Source organism: Cydia splendana, unplaced genomic scaffold, assembly GCF_910591565.1.
Source record: "Cydia splendana unplaced genomic scaffold, ilCydSple1.2 scaffold_42_ctg1, whole genome shotgun sequence".
Classification (NCBI taxonomy): Eukaryota; Metazoa; Arthropoda; class Insecta; order Lepidoptera; family Tortricidae; genus Cydia; species Cydia splendana.
Genome location: NW_026946887.1, coordinates 838,857 through 859,859, shown reverse-complemented (window position 1 = coordinate 859,859; position 21,003 = coordinate 838,857). Strand labels below are relative to the sequence as shown.

Sequence of the window (21,003 nt, the reverse complement as noted above, 5' to 3'; positions counted from 1 at the left end):
ATGTAGTTGTTAGGTGTATAAATACGCATACGCTTGTGGTGTTCTACTCTATATGATTATTAAATCAAACACGAACTCCACGTATAAATCTATAATCTAATTTCTACAAAGCGCTATGAATTTATGCGATAGCAAACAAGCAATAGGTTGCGTAGGCGTAAGCGCGAGCGGCGGGGCAGAGCGGCACAGGTTCGGCGTCGATGGCGATCGGATGCGCTCTGAGGCTCCGTGCAGCGGTCTGGGAGCCGGTGCGCGGCGGTTCCCTCCGCGCGTCTTCTTCACCCCGCTGTCGCCTGGACGGGTTTGCGGCTAGTGATGTGCGCATGCACTTAGTGATGCGCCACATCACCCCCCTGGGAGTGCTAAGGTCCATCTGCGGAAAACAAATTAGGAAATCTGACAATGCGACCAGAACGTGTTTTCCTAACAGGGTCCTGTTTAGCGTCGGAAGATGGGACAGCAGCTTGCTGACGACTGTCTTGCTCGGCTAAAGTGAAAGCTGGCTTTACTCTATCTATAGAGACTGTCACAGGTCCTCTATTCGATTCTACTGTGATTGTTTTATCAGTTCTTGAGAGTACTTTGTGTGGTCCAGTGTAAGGCTTTTCCAAGGAACGGCGGACAGCGTCCTTGCGAATGAAAACATATGTTGCTGTTTTGAGATCTTCGTGTACAAAAATCGATTTGGGTGTGTGATGAGATGCCGGCTGCGGTTTGAGGTGAGAAATGTGCTCTTTAAGCCGTGACACGAAGTCAGATGGCTGCAACATGTTGTGAGGGTGTGTGTTAGAATTGAAAAACTCACCCGGGATCCGTAATGGCTCACCATAAACCATCTCCGCAGCCGAGCACCGCAGGTCCGCCTTCCAAGCCGTCCGCAACCCGAGCAACACGACGGGGAGCACGTCAGTCCAGCTCTTCTCGTCGTGGGCCATGATGGCGGCCTTAAGGGTGCGGTGGAGCCTTTCCACCATCCCATTCGCCGCTGGGTGGTACGCCGTTGTGTGGCGCAGATGTACGCCGCAGAGGCGCGTCAACGCCTGAAAAAGTCGTGAATTAAACTGACGTCCTTGATCAGTTGTGACGACCTGTGGGCAACCAAATCTCGAGACCCATGTTTCACATAGTGCCTTTGCCACCGACTCGGCGGTGATGTCATGAAGTGGTAGTACTTCAGGCCAGCGTGTGAACCTGTCCACAGCTGTGAAACAGTATCTGAAGTCGTGTGAAGGTGGGAGAGGTCCTATTAGGTCGATATGCACGTGACTAAATCTCTCACCAGGAAGCGCGAACTGACCGAGTGGAGAAGAGGTGTGACGCTGTACTTTAGAAGTTTGGCACGCAATGCAGGCTTGGGTCCAGGCACGGCAATCTTTCCGTGCGTTGGGCCAGATGTACCTTTCCGTGACCAGCTTGGTTGTTGTCTTCACACCTGGATGACTCAGACGGTGTATGGCATCGAAGATCTGCCTTCGTAGCTCGCGTGGTACATAGGGACGAGGCCTAGACTGTGAGACGTCACAGACCAACGTGATGAGGGTCCCTGGTACTTGAACTTCCTTCAGAGCGATGGAGGAGTTGTTGGGGTTCAGGAGCTCTTGCATCTCAGGATCTGCTTTCTGCGAACGAGCCAGGGTCTCCACATCAGGTGGCTTCGAAATGGCCTCGATCCGAGAAAGGGCATCTGCTGTAATGTTTTCCTTACCAGATATGTGTCTGATATCGGTGGTGAATTGTGAGATGAAATCGAGCTGATTTAACTGGCGAGGCGAACAGTGACGGTCTCTCTGCTGGAAAGCGTATGTGATTGGTTTATGGTCGGTGTAGATCACAAAATGCCTGCCTTCAACCATGAACCTGAAATGCTTGACGCTTTCGTACACTGCCAGAAGTTCCCTGTCGTACGCGCTGTAACGAGACTGGGCCTTGTTCATCTTCTTCGAGAAAAATGCGAGTGGCTGCCATTCTTTGTCCACCAATTGTTGAAGCACCGAGCCCAAGGCTGAGTTTGAGGCATCACAGACGAGAGCTAGAGGTGCATTCAATACTGGGTGAGCGAGTAGGGTACATCTAACGATACTTGCTTTGCAGCTGGCGAAAACTTGGAGAAGTTCAGGAGTCCAGCTGATGGGATGCGAGCCCTTGACCTTTGGACCAGCTAGCAGGTCGTGAAGTGGTGCTTGCTCCTCAGCAGCGTGTGGGATGAAACGCCTATAAAAATTTAATATGCCTAAAAACCTGCGTAGGCCGTTTACAGTCCTCGGAGGAGGGAAATCTCGAATGACTTCGATCCTGGTGTCCAGTGGGCGCGTACCCTGCTCCGAAATGTGAAAACCCAGGAAGGTTACCTCGCGCTGACCAAACACGCATTTCCTCTCGTTGATAAGCAGACCGTACTCTGCCAGGCGTTTGAAAACCTGCTCCAGGTGCTCCAGGTGCTCGCTGTGGCTTCTGGAATATACCAAAATGTCATCGATATAAGAATAGCAGCAATCCATGTCACAAAATACTTCGTCGAGAAAACGCTGAAAGGTCTGTCCTGCATTTCTTAGGCCGAAAGACATAAAAGGAAACTCGAAAAGTCCGAATGGCGTGGTTATAGCAGTCTTGGCAATGTCTTCATGAAAAACCGGGATCTGGTTATAAGCTTTGACTAGGTCAATTTTGGAGAATATTTTGCAGCCTGCCAGACTGTGAGCATAATCTTCGATATGCCTAATGGGGTACCTGTCCGGGATTGTTCGCGCGTTAAGCGCGCGGTAGTCCCCGCAAGGTCTCCAGCCGTCCTTCTTTGGAGCGAGGTGGAGCGCAGAAGCCCAGGGTGAATCGGAGCGACGAGCGGTGCCGTCTCTAACCATCTCTTCGAACTGCTCCTTAGCCACCTTCAGCCTATCGGGAGCCAGGCGGCGTGGTCTGGAAAATACTGGAGGCCCTGGTGAGGTACGGATAAAATGTACGGTGTTATGCTTCACTTGACGTGTGATGCCTGACGGTTTGGTGAGTTGCGAGTACTTTGACAGCAGGGCGTGGTACTCGCTGTCACCGGAAATCGTCTTGATGCTGGAGATGTCGCATTTCATCCGTATGGCTGCTGAGGAGAGAGAGGTGAGCTTGTCTATCAATCTACCGTCCTGACAGTCCACGAGCAACCCATAGTGTGCGAGGAGATCTGCTCCGATGATCGGCTTGCCTACGCTAGCTACCACGAAGTTCCACACGAAGTCTCGCCGTAGGCCCAGGTCAAGGTGCAGCGTGACGGTCCCATATGTCTGAATAGGAGTGCCGTTGGCAGCGGTGAGGCTGTACTCAGTCGGTTTGCCATCGGGCCAATTCCCACGTGGCACCACGCAGAGGTCGGAACCGGTATCAATAAGGAACTGCAATTTTGACCTTTTGTCGGTTATGAAGAGGCGGCTTGTGGCGCGGCAATCAGTCGCCGCGTTTACTGAGAGCCGCTTGCATTTCCCGACGAGTAGTTGCAGGGGGTAGTGCATTTCTTCGCTTTTTCACCAAAAATAGAATGATACCAACACGTACCTGCAGTTCTACTTCGGCTCCGACCCCTGCTCCTCAAATACAAATACAAATACAAATACAAATTCTTTATTTGCCAGAATACAGTGAATATGTAGATGGTGACTTAAAATTAGTAGTACAGTGTACTCTACTCACAATTGAGCATGCAAAACTTATAATAGGTACATAATGTCATGCGATCAAATTAAATAATTGAAATAGCAGAAACCACAATAAAATAAATTACAAATCATTAAGTCAATCAAGCTGGATAAATTATTCTGAGACATTTAAAATTACATACAATTAGTCAACGTCATACTCGTATTCGTCATTATTCATATTCAAGAATTCACTTATGGAGTAAAAGCATTTATTTAATAGCCATTTAGATAGTAATTTTTTAAACTGGTTAGGCGTGCAATTTCTTAAATCGCTCGGTAACTTATTATAGACTTGAATACCCGTACAGTACGCATTATGCCTATATATTTGGGTCTTAGCAAGAGGTAAGTGCAGCCGTGTTCTATGTCGTGTTGACCTTGGGAAGACCTGGGCATGGGTAGGGAAGATATTAGGATGCTTATGAACAAACAGTGCCATCTCTTTGATGTACATGCATGGTAAAGGCAGGATTCTAGTTGATTGAAATAAGGGTCTGCATGGCTCCAAGTAGTGGGTGTTGCATACTGCTCTTAGACACTTCTTTTGAATTATAAAAGCCTTTTGCATATCTACGGAGTTGCCCCAGATTATTAATCCGTAACTCAACATGGAAGATACATAGCCGTGATAAGCTGTCAACGCGATTTGCTTTGAACACGTAGTACTGAGTCTTCGCAGAGCATATACATATTTTTGAAGTTTCGCACAAATGTCCGAAACGTGAACTTTCCAATTACAAAATTGGTCAATAGTGACACCAAGGAACTTAGTGCTAAATACTTCTTCCACATGTTCGTTGCCATGTTGAATATTTAAACATATACTACTGCTTTTTGGGGTCTTAAATTGCATTACATGGGTCTTATTAACATTAATTTTCAATTTATTATTATTTAACCAACTAACTACATTTGCAAGAGCATCATTTATGTCATCATTAAAATTTAAAATGTCATTAGCCTTAATTATTAAAGTAGTGTCATCCGCAAACATAATGCAACTATGGCCAACATGGTCAGGTAAATCGTTTATATACAATAAAAAGAGTAATGGGCCAAGTATGCTTCCTTGTGGTACACCATTTCGGTTATACATAAACTCTGAGCGTGTCACTATTTGCTCCATGTTTTTGAGATCAATGTGGGTTAATTCAGTGCACTGCTGTCTATCCGATCCTCGATCTCGCGTTGCCTCCTCGACGAGATGTTGAGCGCCCTCGGCCTTGATGCATGGACATTTGCGCAATTTGCTTAGTCATCTCGGACTGTGCACGTGTCAGGTCGTCGATGCGTTTCAATAGCCCACCAAAATCGGACGTCGCGGCCGCAACGTGTAATGGCGGCGACGGTGACGTGGCCTCACAAATTCTGTCGGCGAGATCTGCTAGCTCCTCCAAACTGGCTGAGGCCTGCGAAATTAAAATAGGTTGAACATGCGTCGGTAACCTTTTCATCCACATACTTTTCATAAACTCGTCGTTCATTCCGCCGTCAGCCAAATGTTGTAAATGGTGCAGAAATTGCGAGGGCTTGCGATCCCCCAGTTCCTCATTAGACAGCACCTGGGTAATCTGTTGCTGACGGGAAACACACAGGTACTTAGTTAATTCAGCCTTTAACTTTGGGTACTTATCAGTAGCTGGGGGATTCTTAATAATACCTTTAATCTCTTTGGCATACCTGTGATCAAGTTGAGCAACGACGCAATAAAATTTCGTGGCGTCGTCCTTAATACCTGACACGTGAAACTGCGCCTCTGCTTGTCCAAACCAGACTTCGGGATCGTCCGGCCAAAATGGCGGCAACCGAATTGCCACGCGGTTAACGGCCACCGGCGCGCCAACTTGCGCATCAGCAAAATCTTCGGCCGCCCGAGGCGGCGCCGTGACCGACGCGCCCGCGCCGTTACCATTCTCATCCGTCATAATTATAACGCGACGATAAAACTTCCCGCGGTCCGTAAGCACTCTCGGGTCACCAATGTGGTGTTCTACTCTATATGATTATTAAATCAAACACGAACTCCACGTATAAATCTATAATCTAATTTCTACAAAGCGCTATGAATTTATGCGATAGCAAACAAGCAATAGGTTGCGTAGGCGTAAGCGCGAGCGGCGGGGCAGAGCGGCACAGGTTCGGCGTCGATGGCGATCGGATGCGCTCTGAGGCTCCGTGCAGCGGTCTGGGAGCCGGTGCGCGGCGGTTCCCTCCGCGCGTCTTCTTCACCCCGCTGTCGCCTGGACGGGTTTGCGGCTAGTGATGTACGCATGCACTTAGTGATGCGCCACACGCTCTAGAACGGATGGGTTGTCAATAAGATTTCTTAGTAGTAGACAGTAGTGTAAGGCAAGCGTTTGCTTACGCCTTAGCTCGAGAGACTCTAACCCTACCATTCCCAGGACAAAGGATGACGGAAATAAGTATGGGTAGTATCCGTAATACCTTTTGTAAAGATGTCTAGCAAATTTACGTTGGACGCGCTCGATCATGATGTTATACTTTGCTTCCCGAGGGTCCCATGCGATGGAACTGTACTCAAGCTTGCTGCGAACATAAGCATTATAAAGGATTATAGCGATTTTTGGGTCACGAAATTCTGAGGTCGTTCTAATAATGAATCCTAAAATTTTGTAGGCACTTTTGCAGATATTTATAATGTGAGAGTGCATGTTTAGCTTAGTATCGAGTGTTAATCCTAGATCCTTTATTTCTGTTACTCGGTCAAGGGGAGTGTTAGTAAGAGTATATGCCTGGAGAATAGGATCTACAGAACGGCTAAAACTTATTACTTTGCACTTAGATTCATTTAGGTACAAGCGGTTTGTTTTACTCCAGCTGTCAACCATGTTGATTGTTTGTTGCAGAACCGTACAGTCAGATGCATTTACGACCGGTTGAATTATCTTAAGATCATCTGCATAAAATAGTGATTCCACGCCTGATATATTATTTGGCAGATCATTGACCATGATTAAGAAAAGAGTAGGCCCCAGAGTGCTACCTTGACTAACCCCGGAACGAGTGTAATATCTTTCAGATTTGTAAGAGTTTAATTGGACATATTGTGTGCGATTCCTGAGGTAGTCAGAGAAGAAAACAAGAAGTTGAGGGGTGAAACCTAAGGCTGACAGTTTGCATAGGAGAGTATCGTTGTCAACTAAGTCGAAAGCTTTTTTAAAGTCGAAATAAACAACATCAACTTGTCGTACAGTATCCATCCAGCGCAAAACGCTATCAAAGAAGCAGAAGTGGTTGGTTGTAGTGGATCGTGAAGCGCGAAATCCATGTTGACAATCAACTAATTTACGATTTATCTGATTAAGTAAGCAGTGGTTAAGAATGGTCTCAAACACTTTTCCAAACACGGACAATACAGCAATGGGCCTGAAGTTTGTGATATCGGAGGACTTGCTTATCTTAGGAATTGGGGTCACTCTCGGGACCTTCCATTGGGATGGATATACCAAAATCGATTTTAATCGATTAAGAATTCGGCATTGAAAATCGTAGGGTACAACACTATATCTTACTTTTGACAGACGAATGAGAAATCAACCTTGAACGCGTCTCGACAAGTTTGGATTGTTTTATTTTCGTTGCTGGTTTTCAATGCTTGCCAAGTCTGACGCGTCAAATTAAAGCCGCAATGGAAAAGTAGCATTAGACACAGAGTCGCCTGCTACTGTTTATATGAAATTAATACTGAGCATCAAAATAAATTGTTTTTTAAATAATAACAGATACTTTAGGGCAAATAGTACTTACCGATGAAAGGAAATGTCTTGATTAATAGCTCCTACATTTTTGGTGGTGTTTGAACAGTTTATTATCGAGCAAGGGGCCATTTTGTTATCACATCCGAACGTCACACACGGAAAGCGATCGAGAGCAGACTGAGCATCGCGGCGAGCAAAGACGATTTATAATCGTCTTTTCGGCACGCGAGGTACATACACTTTTTCCGTCTACTCGATATAGGTCTGTGATGTAAACAGTTCGATGAGTTCTGCTTGCTATGCGCTCCGTAGTTTGAGAGACGAACTGACAATAAAACACTTGAAGATGGTATATTATTCGCTAGTAGAGTCAAAGCTTAGGTACAGCATTAAACTATGGGGCAATGGTTATAAATACAATGCGGACTCTGCATTCAAGATGCAAAAAAGGGCTATTCGTACCATTGTTAGAATCTCGCAAAGAGATTCTTGCGTGGATCACTTCACCGAACTTAAGATCTTGCCTGTGCCGTCCCTGTATATTCTTGTCCTGCTCTCTGATCTGATAAAACATTTACATCAGGTTGAAAACCAGAGCGAAAGAGAGAACAGGCTCTTGTCCAGAAGAAAAGACATTCCTAATAAAATTATAGCCAAGTTCAATATACCGAAGCATGCTGCTTGTGTCCAGGCTATTCAATTATTTAATAAATTACCAATCGAGTTGAAATCTATAGTAGATCATCGTATTTTCAATGCAAGGCTTAAAGCGTTTCTTTTAAGGAAGTCCTATTATTCTGTCCAGGACTTTATTAATGATAATAATCTTTATTGACTAAACCTATATTATACTTAACATTTCAATAATTATTCTGACATACCATATCTGTAAATATTATATAATAATATTATTAAGTCTTGTAAAATAATAGTTATAGCTGCATGATATAATTTAAGTTTTATTTTTTAATTTTAATTATAATTTATATTCATATACAATGTAAATTGTGACTGAATAAATGAAATGAAATGAAATAAGATTAATGATTGTTTAGTAATAAGATTCTGTGCTAGATGTCGCTGTACTAGCCACAAACTGGCGTGTACAACGTATATCCCTGCCCTAATCGTTCGCTAGATGTCGCTGTTCCCACGGCAAACTAGCTAACGACCTGTTATCAACAAATGTACAAGCATTCTTAATATTATTTTTGATGTTCTAATTTCTCGCTAGATGTCGTTGTACAGGTTACAAACTAGATAACGACATTACGCTGTTAATTATACATAATAAGATTGTACTTTTAATAGATGTCTTCTTTTTTTGGCAAATAAATTGTATTGAAAAATTGCATTTGCGTTTTCGTTGAATGTGAACAACACGGAAGTTTGATCATGGTCCTACGAATCGGACAGTTTTGGCGCTAGTTGCGACTAAATTAAAGTCAGTGTTAACGTATGTATAGGGATGCGTCAATAAAACTACGTGCTCGGATCAAGACTGAATCATATATTTCCAGCTCTTACCCACATGCATATTAACTGTGGAGTGTAGACTGTAGCTTTTCGTGATGTGGGGGTTCGTTGGGAGAAGCGTAGAAATCCGTCGCTGGAACGCGCTGGCCGCTGTGCTGTCTCGAAGTCCGCTATACCTCCATTTACCGGTATATGTGTTGTGTGAAATGAAAACACATATATTTGATTTATTCACTTGGAGAGTGTTCAGGCTGGTATGAGTGAAGCTCTCTTGATGTCTCTGATATCTCTGAATAAGCCACGAAACGGCTCTGCCTTATATAGTAAAACACAAGGCCGTTTGGTACCTTCTTCAACAAGTGGGTGTATCATGCAGAGTCAGTAATGTATATTTTTGCCAATCTCGTTAATTATAAGCACGTATGAAAGGGGCACGAATCCTAGACTTATAAATAGGTACAATATTAAGCACGTATGAAAGGAGCATGAATTTCTAGACTTATAACTAGATATAAAACATTCCACGCAATTCATTTGACATAATATACGAGCACAAAGTAAAACATGATATACAAAAGTAAAAATAGTAACCTAAACGTAGAGACTAATTAAACACATACATGAACCCTAATAGCTATTTACGACAGTCTCCCCCACGTGTGTCAACACCGTCTTCATGCGCGGAGTAAATGGGGATAAGTCTAGAAACTGGGCGGCGGACGTCACCTGCGCGTGTGCGAACAATGGCCACTCTCACATGACCATCTGGGCCAGGAAATAGCTGGGCGATTACGCCTCTGGGCCACGTTCCTCGTGGCATGGAGCTATCCGCAATGATGACTACGTCACCTTCATGCAGTTTTCTCACGTTTTGGTGAGCACCGGGCCTGGGGAGGAGGCTGGGTCGGTATTCCCGCTGCCAGCGCCTCCAAAATTGGTCGGCTAGCGTTTGCGCTGTTTTCCACGAAGAGAGCGACATAATTGCGTCTGTGAAGACACCCAGTGGCGACATGGCACTTGATCGACCGATAAGAAAGTGATTCGGCGTCAGGGCTTCGATGTCTAAATCTGGATTCACTGGTGTCAGCGGTCTGGAATTGACTATGTGCTCTGATTCTAGCAGTAAAGTATGTAGAACTTCTTCGTGGGGTGCTCTTTCTTTCAACTCGTTGATGACGATCGCGTGGTTGCCGTGACTGTAGAGTGCATGAAAATGCTGTACTAATAACTTGACGAAATCTTCTTTTGCATGTAAAACAGGCATGTGCGTGTTTTTATCGATTCTAGCATTTAGTACGATGATTCCGTTTTTGTCAAGTTGTACAGCGATTTTGTATAGCGGAGATTTCTTCAGGAGTGGCCGCCCAGTTTCCAGAAGCTTGATTTCGTCCGGAAATGCAGCATGTTGACTCCGTCGGATTAGCAATATCTCTGCTAAATCTAAATGCCCCTTTTTTATCTCTATGTCTGTTTTCTTAGCGAACAATGCGGCTTTGAAAACCTCGGCGGCAACCAGAATACTAGCGGTGGCGCGAACTAATCGTACGTTATTAATAATGAACGATCGCCACGCGGGTGCGAGTGAGACGGGTATAGGCGAGTCCCAATCGATCCCTGTCCACCAAACGAAACGTAACGTATCGCGATCTTGCTCAATTATTTCGATCTGTAAAGACTCTAACAGGTCGGGGCCAGCCAACAGCGCGCTGTTAAACGAACGTCCGTAAGCTGTGGCTGCCGTGTCCCAAACTAATCGCGTTTTCCCGCTTTGCGGCTGAAAAGTTGGGAAGTGCGCCAGAGGCCACGTCCGGGGTGCCTCGGGGGGCGGCGGCGAGTCCATTTTCTCCGCGTAACCTTTGTTGAGCAAGTTGTTCATATGCTTCGCATATTCGGCTTTAAGTTTCGCATCGCGGTCTAGCTTTCGTTCTAGACTGTACAGCCGTTTCAATGCTTGCGCTCGGTTATCGGGGAGTTTCTCGTCATTTGACCGCCAAAGTAAGCCCGAGTGATACCTTTGCTCCCCCGGTATCTTCTCGCAGGTGGCTTCTAACAAATCTAGCGCACGTTGGCCGGGGTCGGCCCGAGGTACCTTCTGCGAAACGCCTAATGATTCTGTCTCAGAATGTCGTTTCGCAAGTTGTAAGGCCTCGTCTTCCGCGGTATTAGGCTTTGCGTGCCCAACAAATTGTACCGCAGGTGCGATGCTGTCCGCAGTTTCGTGTATCGTCAAAGCCATTGCCTCGCCTTCGTCAAATAGCGCGAGGGTTTGGACGGTACCTAACGGTTCCGACACCTCTTCAGGAATGACTTTGAGACACGTCTGCGGCAGCCTAACATTGAGTACTGCAGGTGCCGCCGGGACACTATTACCGTTCGCGGATGCGGCCGCGCTTACTCCGTGTAATAGTCTATTATGTCCGGCTTCGCACTGACTCATGCCACACGCGACATATTTACATTTAAAACGCGCACGGTGACTCGCGCCTAAACATCTATAGCACAATCTAGTACCCTTCACCAAGTCCCATCGCTCAGATATAGTCGCGGCTAGAAATTTCGAACACTCGCTAACTTTGTGTTCTTTGCCGTTCTTACATATGGCGCACGCATCGCGCGAGACAGAGACAGACGATATCTCTCGCTGGGGCTTAGCTCCGGTTGACGCTGGCTTTTTTAAATTACCATCGCGGCGCTTTACTTGAGCTATAGTTGATTTACTAGTACGCGATCTATTTCCCGTATCGCGTGTGTATGACTCGCGGGAATCTGACTCCGAATCCGAACTATAGTCGCGAAGGGACGCGGGGGCGCGGGACCCAGCGAGAGCGTGTCTCGATCGACTGGGCTCGCGCACAGAGGAAACCGCGTTTCGTTCATTTCGCGATCTATCATACGTATCACGGTAGAACGCGGGGTCGCGAGACCTAGAGAGAGCTTGGCTCGATCTTCTGGGTTCGCGCGCAGAGGAAACCGCGCTCACTGCATTCCGTGACCCGTTAGACGTATCACGCGTGTACGTTTCGTGGCAATCTGCCTCCGAATCAGAACTAACGTCGCGAGAGTACGCGGGGGCGCCGGACCCAGCGAGAGCGTTGCTCGATCGACTGGGTTCGCGCACAACGTTTACCGCGTTTCGCGATCTATTAGACGTATCACGGTAGAACGCGGGGGGACGAGACCCAGAGAGAGCTTGGCTCGATCTTCTCGGTTCGTGCACAAAGGAAACCGCATTCACTGCATTCCGTGATCGGTTAGACGGCTTATGTCGGTTTACGCGCTTGGCCGCAGTACTAATTTCGTTAAGAAACTCGGAAATTGCTACTAACCCGGGTGATTCTACGTTAGACTGCCTGTATTTGGCCCATTCATAGCGCACTATCAGATTCAATTTATCCACGATTTTATTCACGAGCTCAGGCACGTGCAAGTATTTCTCTTGACGCAAGGATCTAATGGTGGCGACGGCATTCGCTACATGCGCGGCGAATGAGGCTATATTCGAATTGTCTTCGGATAAACGCGGCATGCGTTTAACATTATGAATTTCCGTAAGAACAATCTCCTCAGGGTCGCCGAACTGCCGTTCCAGCGCTTCCATTATCTCGTACGGATCCTGAACTGTGTACATTATTGATTTTACGGCCGTCCGAGCTTCGCCCTTAAGTGCGCGCCTAATCCGACTGACGTTATTGACGGCACTAAACATGGGCGACGTATCTTCGAACTCTGCCCTAAATGATATCCACTCGGTGATATCTCCGCCGAATGCAGGTAATTCCGGCGGTTTATGGTACATTGGCGCGTAGGTACCGTGCGGTACCTCTAAAATGCGCGGGGGCGGTCTGCTAGCCCGGTCGGCGGCTGCACGCGGCGGCGGCTGCGCGGTCTTTTTCGGCGGCGGGAATTTAACGTTTTCTTTCGCGACCTCGTGCTGTAACCTTGCTTGTCGTTCTACCCAACTTCTAGTACGTTCTTCGACGGTCGCGTCACTGCTGCCGACAGACTGCGCCTTCAGTGGCGCAACCTGCGGCCGTAAATTTGCAGTGACGGACCCTGTCTTAGAAGCTTCGACGGTCGCGTCACTGCCGCCGCGAGACTGCGCCTTCAATTGCGCAATCTGCAGCCGTAAATTGGCAGTGTCGGACTCGGTCTTAGCAACGACTAGACGGGCTTTATGAACCTCGAGCTCGGCCATTAGCACGGACAATTTATTGTCGCGTTCCCTAACCGATTTGCGATTCTTTAATTCGCAATTAGACGGCGCCCGCGACGGCGGCGGCGGCGCATCGGTGTCTTTATTCACTAGCGTATTCGACCTACTACGATTTACTACGGTGGCGTCTAACATCTCCGAGTGTACCGACTCGGTTCCACCGGTAGCATTCGGGTTGCCACTGGTGCCCTTGCTCCACGTATTAGTCTCGTTGGACGTAATCTTACCAGACGAGGGGGTAGGGGTATCCATGTTCGGTGCGGGCGCAGGTGGGCCCTTGGTGCGTGGTCGTAGGCTCCTTGCTTCCTTTTCGGACATCTTTCTGGCTGGAACCACTTCACTTAACACACGCGGGGGGTCCCTAACTTGACCTGCCTATGCCTATGACTGACCGTTGCCGTGCGCAACGTCAGTGCCCTAAGCGTGGATCCCTCGTGGCACTGAATCTCCCGCAATGGCAAAGTGCTATGCCTAGAACGTTCGAAAGCAGTGTGTGGGTATCAACCATGTGACACTTGCAACGAAAGTTGCCAGGACACGTGAGCGGAGGTGGTCCTACGACGCTGCACGGTCCGTCCGGCAAGCCGGTAAATGGGTTACGGAAAGGTATAGGGTTTGGGTCTAAACCGAAGCGAACTTCTAGGCTCAGCGCGTCCTTTATTCTTTCTTGCCGTCTGAGTCAAGCAACGTTCGCTTAAAACTCAGCGCGTACTTGTTTCTTTCTTGCCGTCTGAGTTAAGCAATGTCGCTTGAAACTCAGCGCGTACGTTTTTCTATCTTGATGTCTGAGTTAAGCTATGTCGCTTGAAACTCAGCGCGTACGTTTTTCTATCTTCATCCGGTTCGAAGGACCAAACTGTGGAGTGTAGACTGTAGCTTTTCGTGATGTGGGGGTTCGTTGGGAGAAGCGTAGAAATCCGTCGCTGGAACGCGCTGGCCGCTGTGCTGTCTCGAAGTCCGCTATACCTCCATTTACCGGTATATGTGTTGTGTGAAATGAAAACACATATATTTGATTTATTCACTTGGAGAGTGTTCAGGCTGGTATGAGTGAAGCTCTCTTGATGTCTCTGATATCTCTGAATAAGCCACGAAACGGCTCTGCCTTATATAGTAAAACACAAGGCCGTTTGGTACCTTCTTCAACTAGTGGGTGTATCATGCAGAGTCAGTAATGTATATTTTTGCCAATCTCGTTAATTATAAGCACGTATGAAAGGAGCACGAATCCTAGACTTATAAATAGGTACAATATTAAGCACGTATGAAAGGAGCATGAATTTCTAGACTTATAACTAGATATAAAACATTCCACGCAATTCATTTGACATAATATACGAGCACAAAGTAAAACATGATATACAAAAGTAAAAATAGTAACCTAAACGTAGAGACTAATTAAACACATACATGAACCCTAATAGCTATTTACGACATTAACAATAATCACAACCTACCCACAACTCCCTTTTTTTACTTTTCATTTTACAATTTCTATATTTGGCTCAAGTTATACATTAAATCATTTTATTGACTAAAACGCAATAACAAATATAATATAAGTACCTACTCATTCTCCTTTTACACAAAAAAAATTTGGTAATTATATGTAAGTTCACTCAATTTTTTAGTGCAAAATCACAGTGAAGGCGTCAAGAGAAAAAATAAATAAAAATGTAGGTGTTCAAAAATAGTAATACTTAAATTACTAATTAACACTAATCAAATGGGTAGGTACTTAATAGGTAATATGTATTAATTTCACTATTATATATTTATGTTAGGTTCTTAAGTACATATTTAACTAATAAGTTGAAAGTAATTCAATGTGCATTGCTAGAACAAGTTCGTATTTTTTTTTTATTAGTTAATAATTTCATATTGCACAGTAAGTAATCATTCCAAACTATTGAACAATATAGGTAGGTAGAATACAAAACGGCATATCGTTGCAATACCTACACAATTTTCATACTTATTACATAAACACTATTTAATATAGCAACAACATTCATTTATTAACATTGAAATGGAAGCATCAGAAACATAATATGTTTAATTTATTCCTTAATTATTAATTACAGAACAATGAGTAATAAAACATCATGCGACACCTTATTAAATTGAAACTCATTCTAGTTCATCAGGAAATAAACGAAAATTTACAACAAAATTTCATAAGGTACAAATATTAAAACACATTTATAAATTTCATAATCATGATAATCTATGATAACATGCCTACAGTGCCTACATTTTTATTATAACGACTAAAACATTCCTTATATACCTACGATACAGGTTTTCTTTACACAAATAAACCCATTATCTGTATTGAACGGTTTTAATCTTATATGCTGTATGAAAACAATAATGAAGTGTTAATGCAAGTTGAACCTTATATAAGGCTTCATGTATATAGGTATAAAATTGTTTAGTTATGTTATAACAATCCATCTTCTAAACTGCACATACTATTCGACCCGGCTGCCAATTAATACCAATCAGGAGGAATCACCACCCTGCCAGAACGAGTGACATAATTGTTATTATTTGGTACATGTTCGGACACCGGGGTCGTGTAAATAGCAGCACGCTGCGCGTGCGACTGAGGCTGCGGGGCGGGCGCATGCGCCCTGGCGTTATCATTATCAGCCGATATTGTGATATCGTCATAAGGACGGGGACACACAGGTAACTCCGGGCGATATTCTGAATCTAATATAAGATGACGCCTGTTTCTCACCAAAGTACCACCCTGCATCAATTGAATTAAATACGATCGGATACCTTTAATATGTAAAATTGTGCCACTAACCCATTTCTTATCTACTCTAACTTTAACTTTTTGACCGGGCATTAATTGTTTTAAATCACGGGCCGTCTTGTCGTACTGCTGTTTTTGTTTATTTTGTCTCTTTTCTAACTCTGCCGTGACATTAATTTGGATTTTAGGATGAAGAAGTTGGGGTGCATATGGTACGATTCCACGAAACTTTCTGTTGTTCAATAGCTCTGATGGAGATGCTAACTGATCAGTGATGGGGTTCGTTAAGTATTCTAACAGTGCTTGTCTGAAGTCGGTTTTTTCCACACTAGTTTTTTTAAGTATATTTTTCACTGTTTGTACGCTCCGTTCGACTTGCCCATTGGATTGGGCATAACATGGAGAAGAAGTAATATGTTCAAAACACCACTGCTGAGAGAACAGTTTGAATAGGCTCGAGGAAAATTCGGGGCCATTATCTGACATCACAATGTCAGGTATACCCTGATGACTAAAAACAATTTTTAACTGCTCAATAATATGGCTAGACAGTAAACAATTTAACTCTAGAACTTCCAAGAACTTACTAAAATAATCTACTATCAATAAATATTTTTTCTCCTTAAAGTGAAATACGTCTACCCCAATTTTTGACCATGCCCTGTCCGGTATCTCATGTGGTATCAATGACTCCTTTCGATTCTGGTTTTTAAAAGTAAGGCATGCTTGACAGTTTTTAATAAAATCCTCTAGCTGGCTATTTATATTTGGCCAAAATATAGATTCACGCACTTTTAACTTGCATTTCTCTAACCCTAAATGCCCAATATGCACCCGCCTTAACATTTCCTTCCGCATAGCTACTGGAACAATAATTCGATCGCCCTTCCATGCCATACCATGCGCGACCGTCAATTCATCACGAAAACCCCAATAGGGTTTGACCTGATCATCGACATCCTGCTTATGCTCTGGCCAGCCGTCTGTAATAAATCTTATAAGCGTCTGCAGCTCACCGTCGTCCTGGGTCAACTTTTGTATACGTACAAAGTGCGAGTCAACGAGCGGGTTGCTAAGCAGTACGGCACACACCTGTGCGCGCGCGTCCAGCTGGTCGCGCGGCACCACATTTGGAGTACTCGCCGGATCCACCGCACGAGAAAGAGTGTCCGCCATATACATATACTTGCCTGGTTTATATACAAGTTTAAAGTTGTAGGGCTGCAAACGCAGGAGCATTCTTTGCAACCTAGCTGGAGCAGAGGCGATCGGCTTACAAATAATACTTACCAACGGTTTATGGTCGGTTTCCACTGTGACATCACCTCGACCATAAATATAAGTATAAAATTTTTCACAGGCGTATACGCATGCGAGGAGTTCTTTTTCTATCTGCGCATATGCTTGTTCAGCTTTCGTTAAAGATCTCGAGGCATAGCATACAGGCAAATTATCCTGTAGTAAACAAGCACCTAGCCCGTTTTTACAAGCGTCAACAGAAATCACCACGGGTTTTTTTAAACTATAATACTGTAAAACCGGTACACTCGTCAAACACTGCTTTAAAAGATTAAAAGCTTTATCATGCGACTCCGACCAATGCCATTCGATGTCTTTTTTAAGCAATTGTCTAAGCGCATGATTTTTGTCGGACAGATTCGGTATAAAATTACCTACATAATTTATCATGCCCAAAAATCGTTCAAGGTCCTTTGTGTTTTTTGGGCAAGGCATATTTTTTATTGCCGACGTGTACGAGTCGTCGGGATATATGCCATTCGGGGTAATCTTATGTCCTAAATATTTTATTTCAGACAGACCAAACTTGCACTTGCTTTTATTTAATTTTAAATGTATCTCACGACACCGATCTAATACTTTTTTCAACCTAGCATCGTGCTCCTCTTTCGTGCGACCGTAAACGAGTAGGTCATCAATAAACAAACAAACCCCTTCCATATCATCAAACTGCTCGTACATTTTTTTGTAGAATACTTCTGATGCCGAAGTTATTCCAAATGGCAAACGCAAAAATTTGTATCTTCCAAAACTCGTATTGAAGGTAACTAAATCGGTGCTATCTTCGTGATTCGTGAAGACGAAGCTGCCAAAATCCTTGCTTGGCATCAAGGGTGCTAAAAAATTTCGAACCTCCTAAATTGACAGACATTTCGTCCAACGTCGGCAATTTGAAATGCTCACGTCTAATCGCCTGATTCAAGTCCCTCGGGTCCAAACATAGCCTTATGTCACCGTTAGCCTTCCTTACAACGCAACGGTCATACTATTGACCCAGTCCGTGGGCCCCTCAACTTTCGCAATAATCCCATCACTGACCATCTCATCCAATTTATTCTTAACACTATCTTTCAAAGCTACCGGCAATTTTCGCGGTGCGTGTACCACTGGCCTAACATTTCTATTCAATTCAATCTTGTACACTCCCGGCATACACCCAACTCCTTCAAAAACATCCGAATACTCCCTATACACATACCGTTCTATATCACTACCGGTATTACTTTCAATATCTAAAACCAATTTGACAACACCTAACTCCGCGCACGAATCCCTACCCAATATCGGTTGTGAAGTAGTGTCCACAACAATAAAGTCTAAGATATATATACGATCCTTGTATTTTGTTTTTAAACTACATTTCCCTACCACCTTGAGGGAATAGCCCGAGTACGCGCTCAATGTATCACCCGTTGAGGTTAAATCGTTCTTATGCATACAAATTTGACTCAAAAAACGAAGTGGTATTATATTTACATCCGCCCCAGTGTCCAACTTAAATTTAATATTTCCTTTTTCGAACAACAAATCAATCCACCAGACACTCGCACTAGTACAGCAGTTTTTTACCTGATCATTGTTTTCCTCAGCTCGCACCTCGTTTACATTGCACATACGCGAAAAATGGTCATAGCTGTTACACTTTAGACACCTTCTGCCGATGGCAGGACACCTTGAACTGCCATGAGGCAAACCACACCGCGAACACGACAAATTAGCACTGCTGTTGTTAGCACTATTGACATCACGCACTTGTCGATTAAACAGCTGATTTCGCCGCGCAGGACTCGGGCGCGGGGTCGCGGGGAAGCGGGCGGGGGTCTGATAACGGCCACCGCGCCCCCGACTTCTCGCCGTTCCACGATGCGCCGGCGCTCCTCGGTGACTTACCCCCCAAATTTGACCACCTTCACTATTCCAATTGTACTCCGTATTATGCTTAGGATTATTTTCCACAATATGTGCATTATGTTCTACAGACTCTTGCTTTATAGCCCCCGCTTGCATCTTAGACATCTGGGCTAAATTACAAATATCTAAACATTTACTCAGCGTCAGATCCGGCTCACGTAACAACCGTTCCCGTAGTGCGTCCTCTTTTATGCCGCAAATCAGCCTATCTCTTATCAAATCCTGCATTAGCGTGCTAAACTCACAAGTGGCAGCCAGCTTCCTGAGCTCAAAAGCATACTGCTCGATAGACTCACCATCATTCTGACACCGTGTAAAAAACCTGTGCCGCTCTATAGTTAAATTTTTCTTCGGCAAAAAAAACTTATCAAACCGCGCAATCAAACTCTTCAAAGTCGTGCATTCCGATTCAAACTGTTGGTACACTTCACGAGCCCGTTCTCCAATAACGTGCAGCAAAATACTAATTTGCACCTTTTCTTCCTTCTTCGATAACTCACACGCGTCGAAGTAAATATTAAACGCTTTCTTCCACTTAGTCCATTCTACAGACAAATTGCCAGAGGTCACATTGTCAAGGTTATTATCGAAAATAAAAGGCGGCGGCGGCGACAAGATAGATTCCATTGCAAACAGTCTCTGATTTTATTTTTATTACTGTAAACTCACTGAACACACTCAACGAAGATTTAGTTAATAACGGTTCTTTTAAATCGGCTGCGCCATGTTAACATATGTATAGGGATGCGTCAATAAAACTACGTGCTCGGATCAAGACTGAATCATATATTTCCAGCTCTTACCCACATGCATATTAACAATAATCACAACCTACCCACAGTCAGTGCGTGGAGCCATTCTTCGCTTCGTTCCTATCAAAGAGAATAGATAGTATAGAGGGGTCCTGTCATTGTCAATTTTGTAGTCACGGTACATTTACTGCCATCTATCGACACACGCTTAAAACTTAAAATAAAATTGAAAATGTATAAAATAATCAAAATATGTTTACGGATAAATGATTCTTATTTTTTATTGTTCCATACTGACCCATGTTCTTTCACTGATATGTGTTAAAATTGTTAAATACCAAACGGTGTCGTTAACGCCATCTAGCCGAGAATAGGCCAAAGGTAATGGCGCCATCTATTCGAGAATGACTTTTCCTTGGCCGTCCGAGGCACGTTTTTTTCTTAGACTTTATTTATCTTATACGGAGTTATATATATCTCTGGTTCCTATAGTAGCAGTGGATCGCTGTTCAGAGGGATACGACGGAGACAAGAACGAGTGCAGTGAAGCAGCGTGCAGTGGCGCCATCTAGCGGTGTCCAGGCTGAGTCACAGGCGGTGTGGCAAGGGCGCATCCGTCAGGAGAGGTCAACGAGGAAGGAGCTCCTACGTCACAAGTGTTGTTTATGTTCAGTTGAGTGATGCAAAGTGAAAACCGTGAGTACTCTTAGATTATCAAATTTATGCAAAATTGAACCTTAATTCAGTGAAGATTAAAACTTAGAGAAAAAAGAAGAGTGTCAAGCTAATTTTAACTTTAACATCTAGTGAATTTGGGACTTTAACTATTTCTTGATAATTTAGTTTGGACTTAGAAAATTTACTAACTTTAATTTAAGGACTTAGAATAGTTACAGTAAAAACGGAGGTACGGGGAATCCATGCCCGATTTTATACAGAGTCCTAAACACTTGTAATATTTTGATAGGTTGAATTGAACTTTGCTCTGTTTGTATGGGTTTAAACACTTGTAAAATTTTGCGGATTTGAAATTGTACTTAGAACGTCTGTTATTAGGTATATTGGTGGTGTATTGTTTACAAGTTCTGAGAATTGCTATATTTAAAAATTGAAAGTTAAGTTAAACTTGCTGTTTACTATGGAGTCATTAATCTCTTATCAGGAGGAAATCTCAGACCGTATTTCT

At 44.2% G+C, this 21,003-nt stretch overlaps 2 protein-coding genes across 2 annotated transcripts in view; both read right to left on the bottom strand.

The window, feature by feature from the left end:
* The window catches only part of LOC134805561 (uncharacterized), a 266,023-nt gene extending 254,711 nt beyond the window's left edge, over positions 1 to 11,312 (bottom strand). Inside the window, exons 1-2 of the mRNA XM_063778837.1 lie at positions 10,965 to 11,312; positions 8,569 to 8,597 (exon numbers count right to left, since the gene is read on the bottom strand). Of these exons, the coding sequence (XP_063634907.1) occupies positions 8,569 to 8,597; positions 10,965 to 11,312 (377 nt within the window). The remainder of the gene's footprint in view (positions 1 to 8,568; positions 8,598 to 10,964) is intronic.
* A 4,183-nt stretch (positions 11,313 to 15,495) lies between these two features.
* LOC134805570 (uncharacterized) lies at positions 15,496 to 19,706 on the bottom strand. The gene is made up of 2 exons (XM_063778845.1): positions 18,724 to 19,706; positions 15,496 to 15,610 (listed from the first exon to the last, which is right to left on the bottom strand). Exons 1-2 carry the CDS (start codon positions 19,690 to 19,692, stop codon positions 15,593 to 15,595), a joined length of 987 nt encoding a protein of 328 aa, XP_063634915.1. The 5' UTR covers positions 19,693 to 19,706; the 3' UTR covers positions 15,496 to 15,592.
* Positions 19,707 to 21,003: the final 1,297 nt, after the last annotated feature.

Bases quoted from the DNA above. Each gene is read 5' to 3' on its own strand.
- LOC134805570 (XM_063778845.1), bottom strand. From the start codon at position 19,692: ATGGAATCTATCTTGTCGCCGCCGCCGCCTTTTATTTTCGATAATAAC.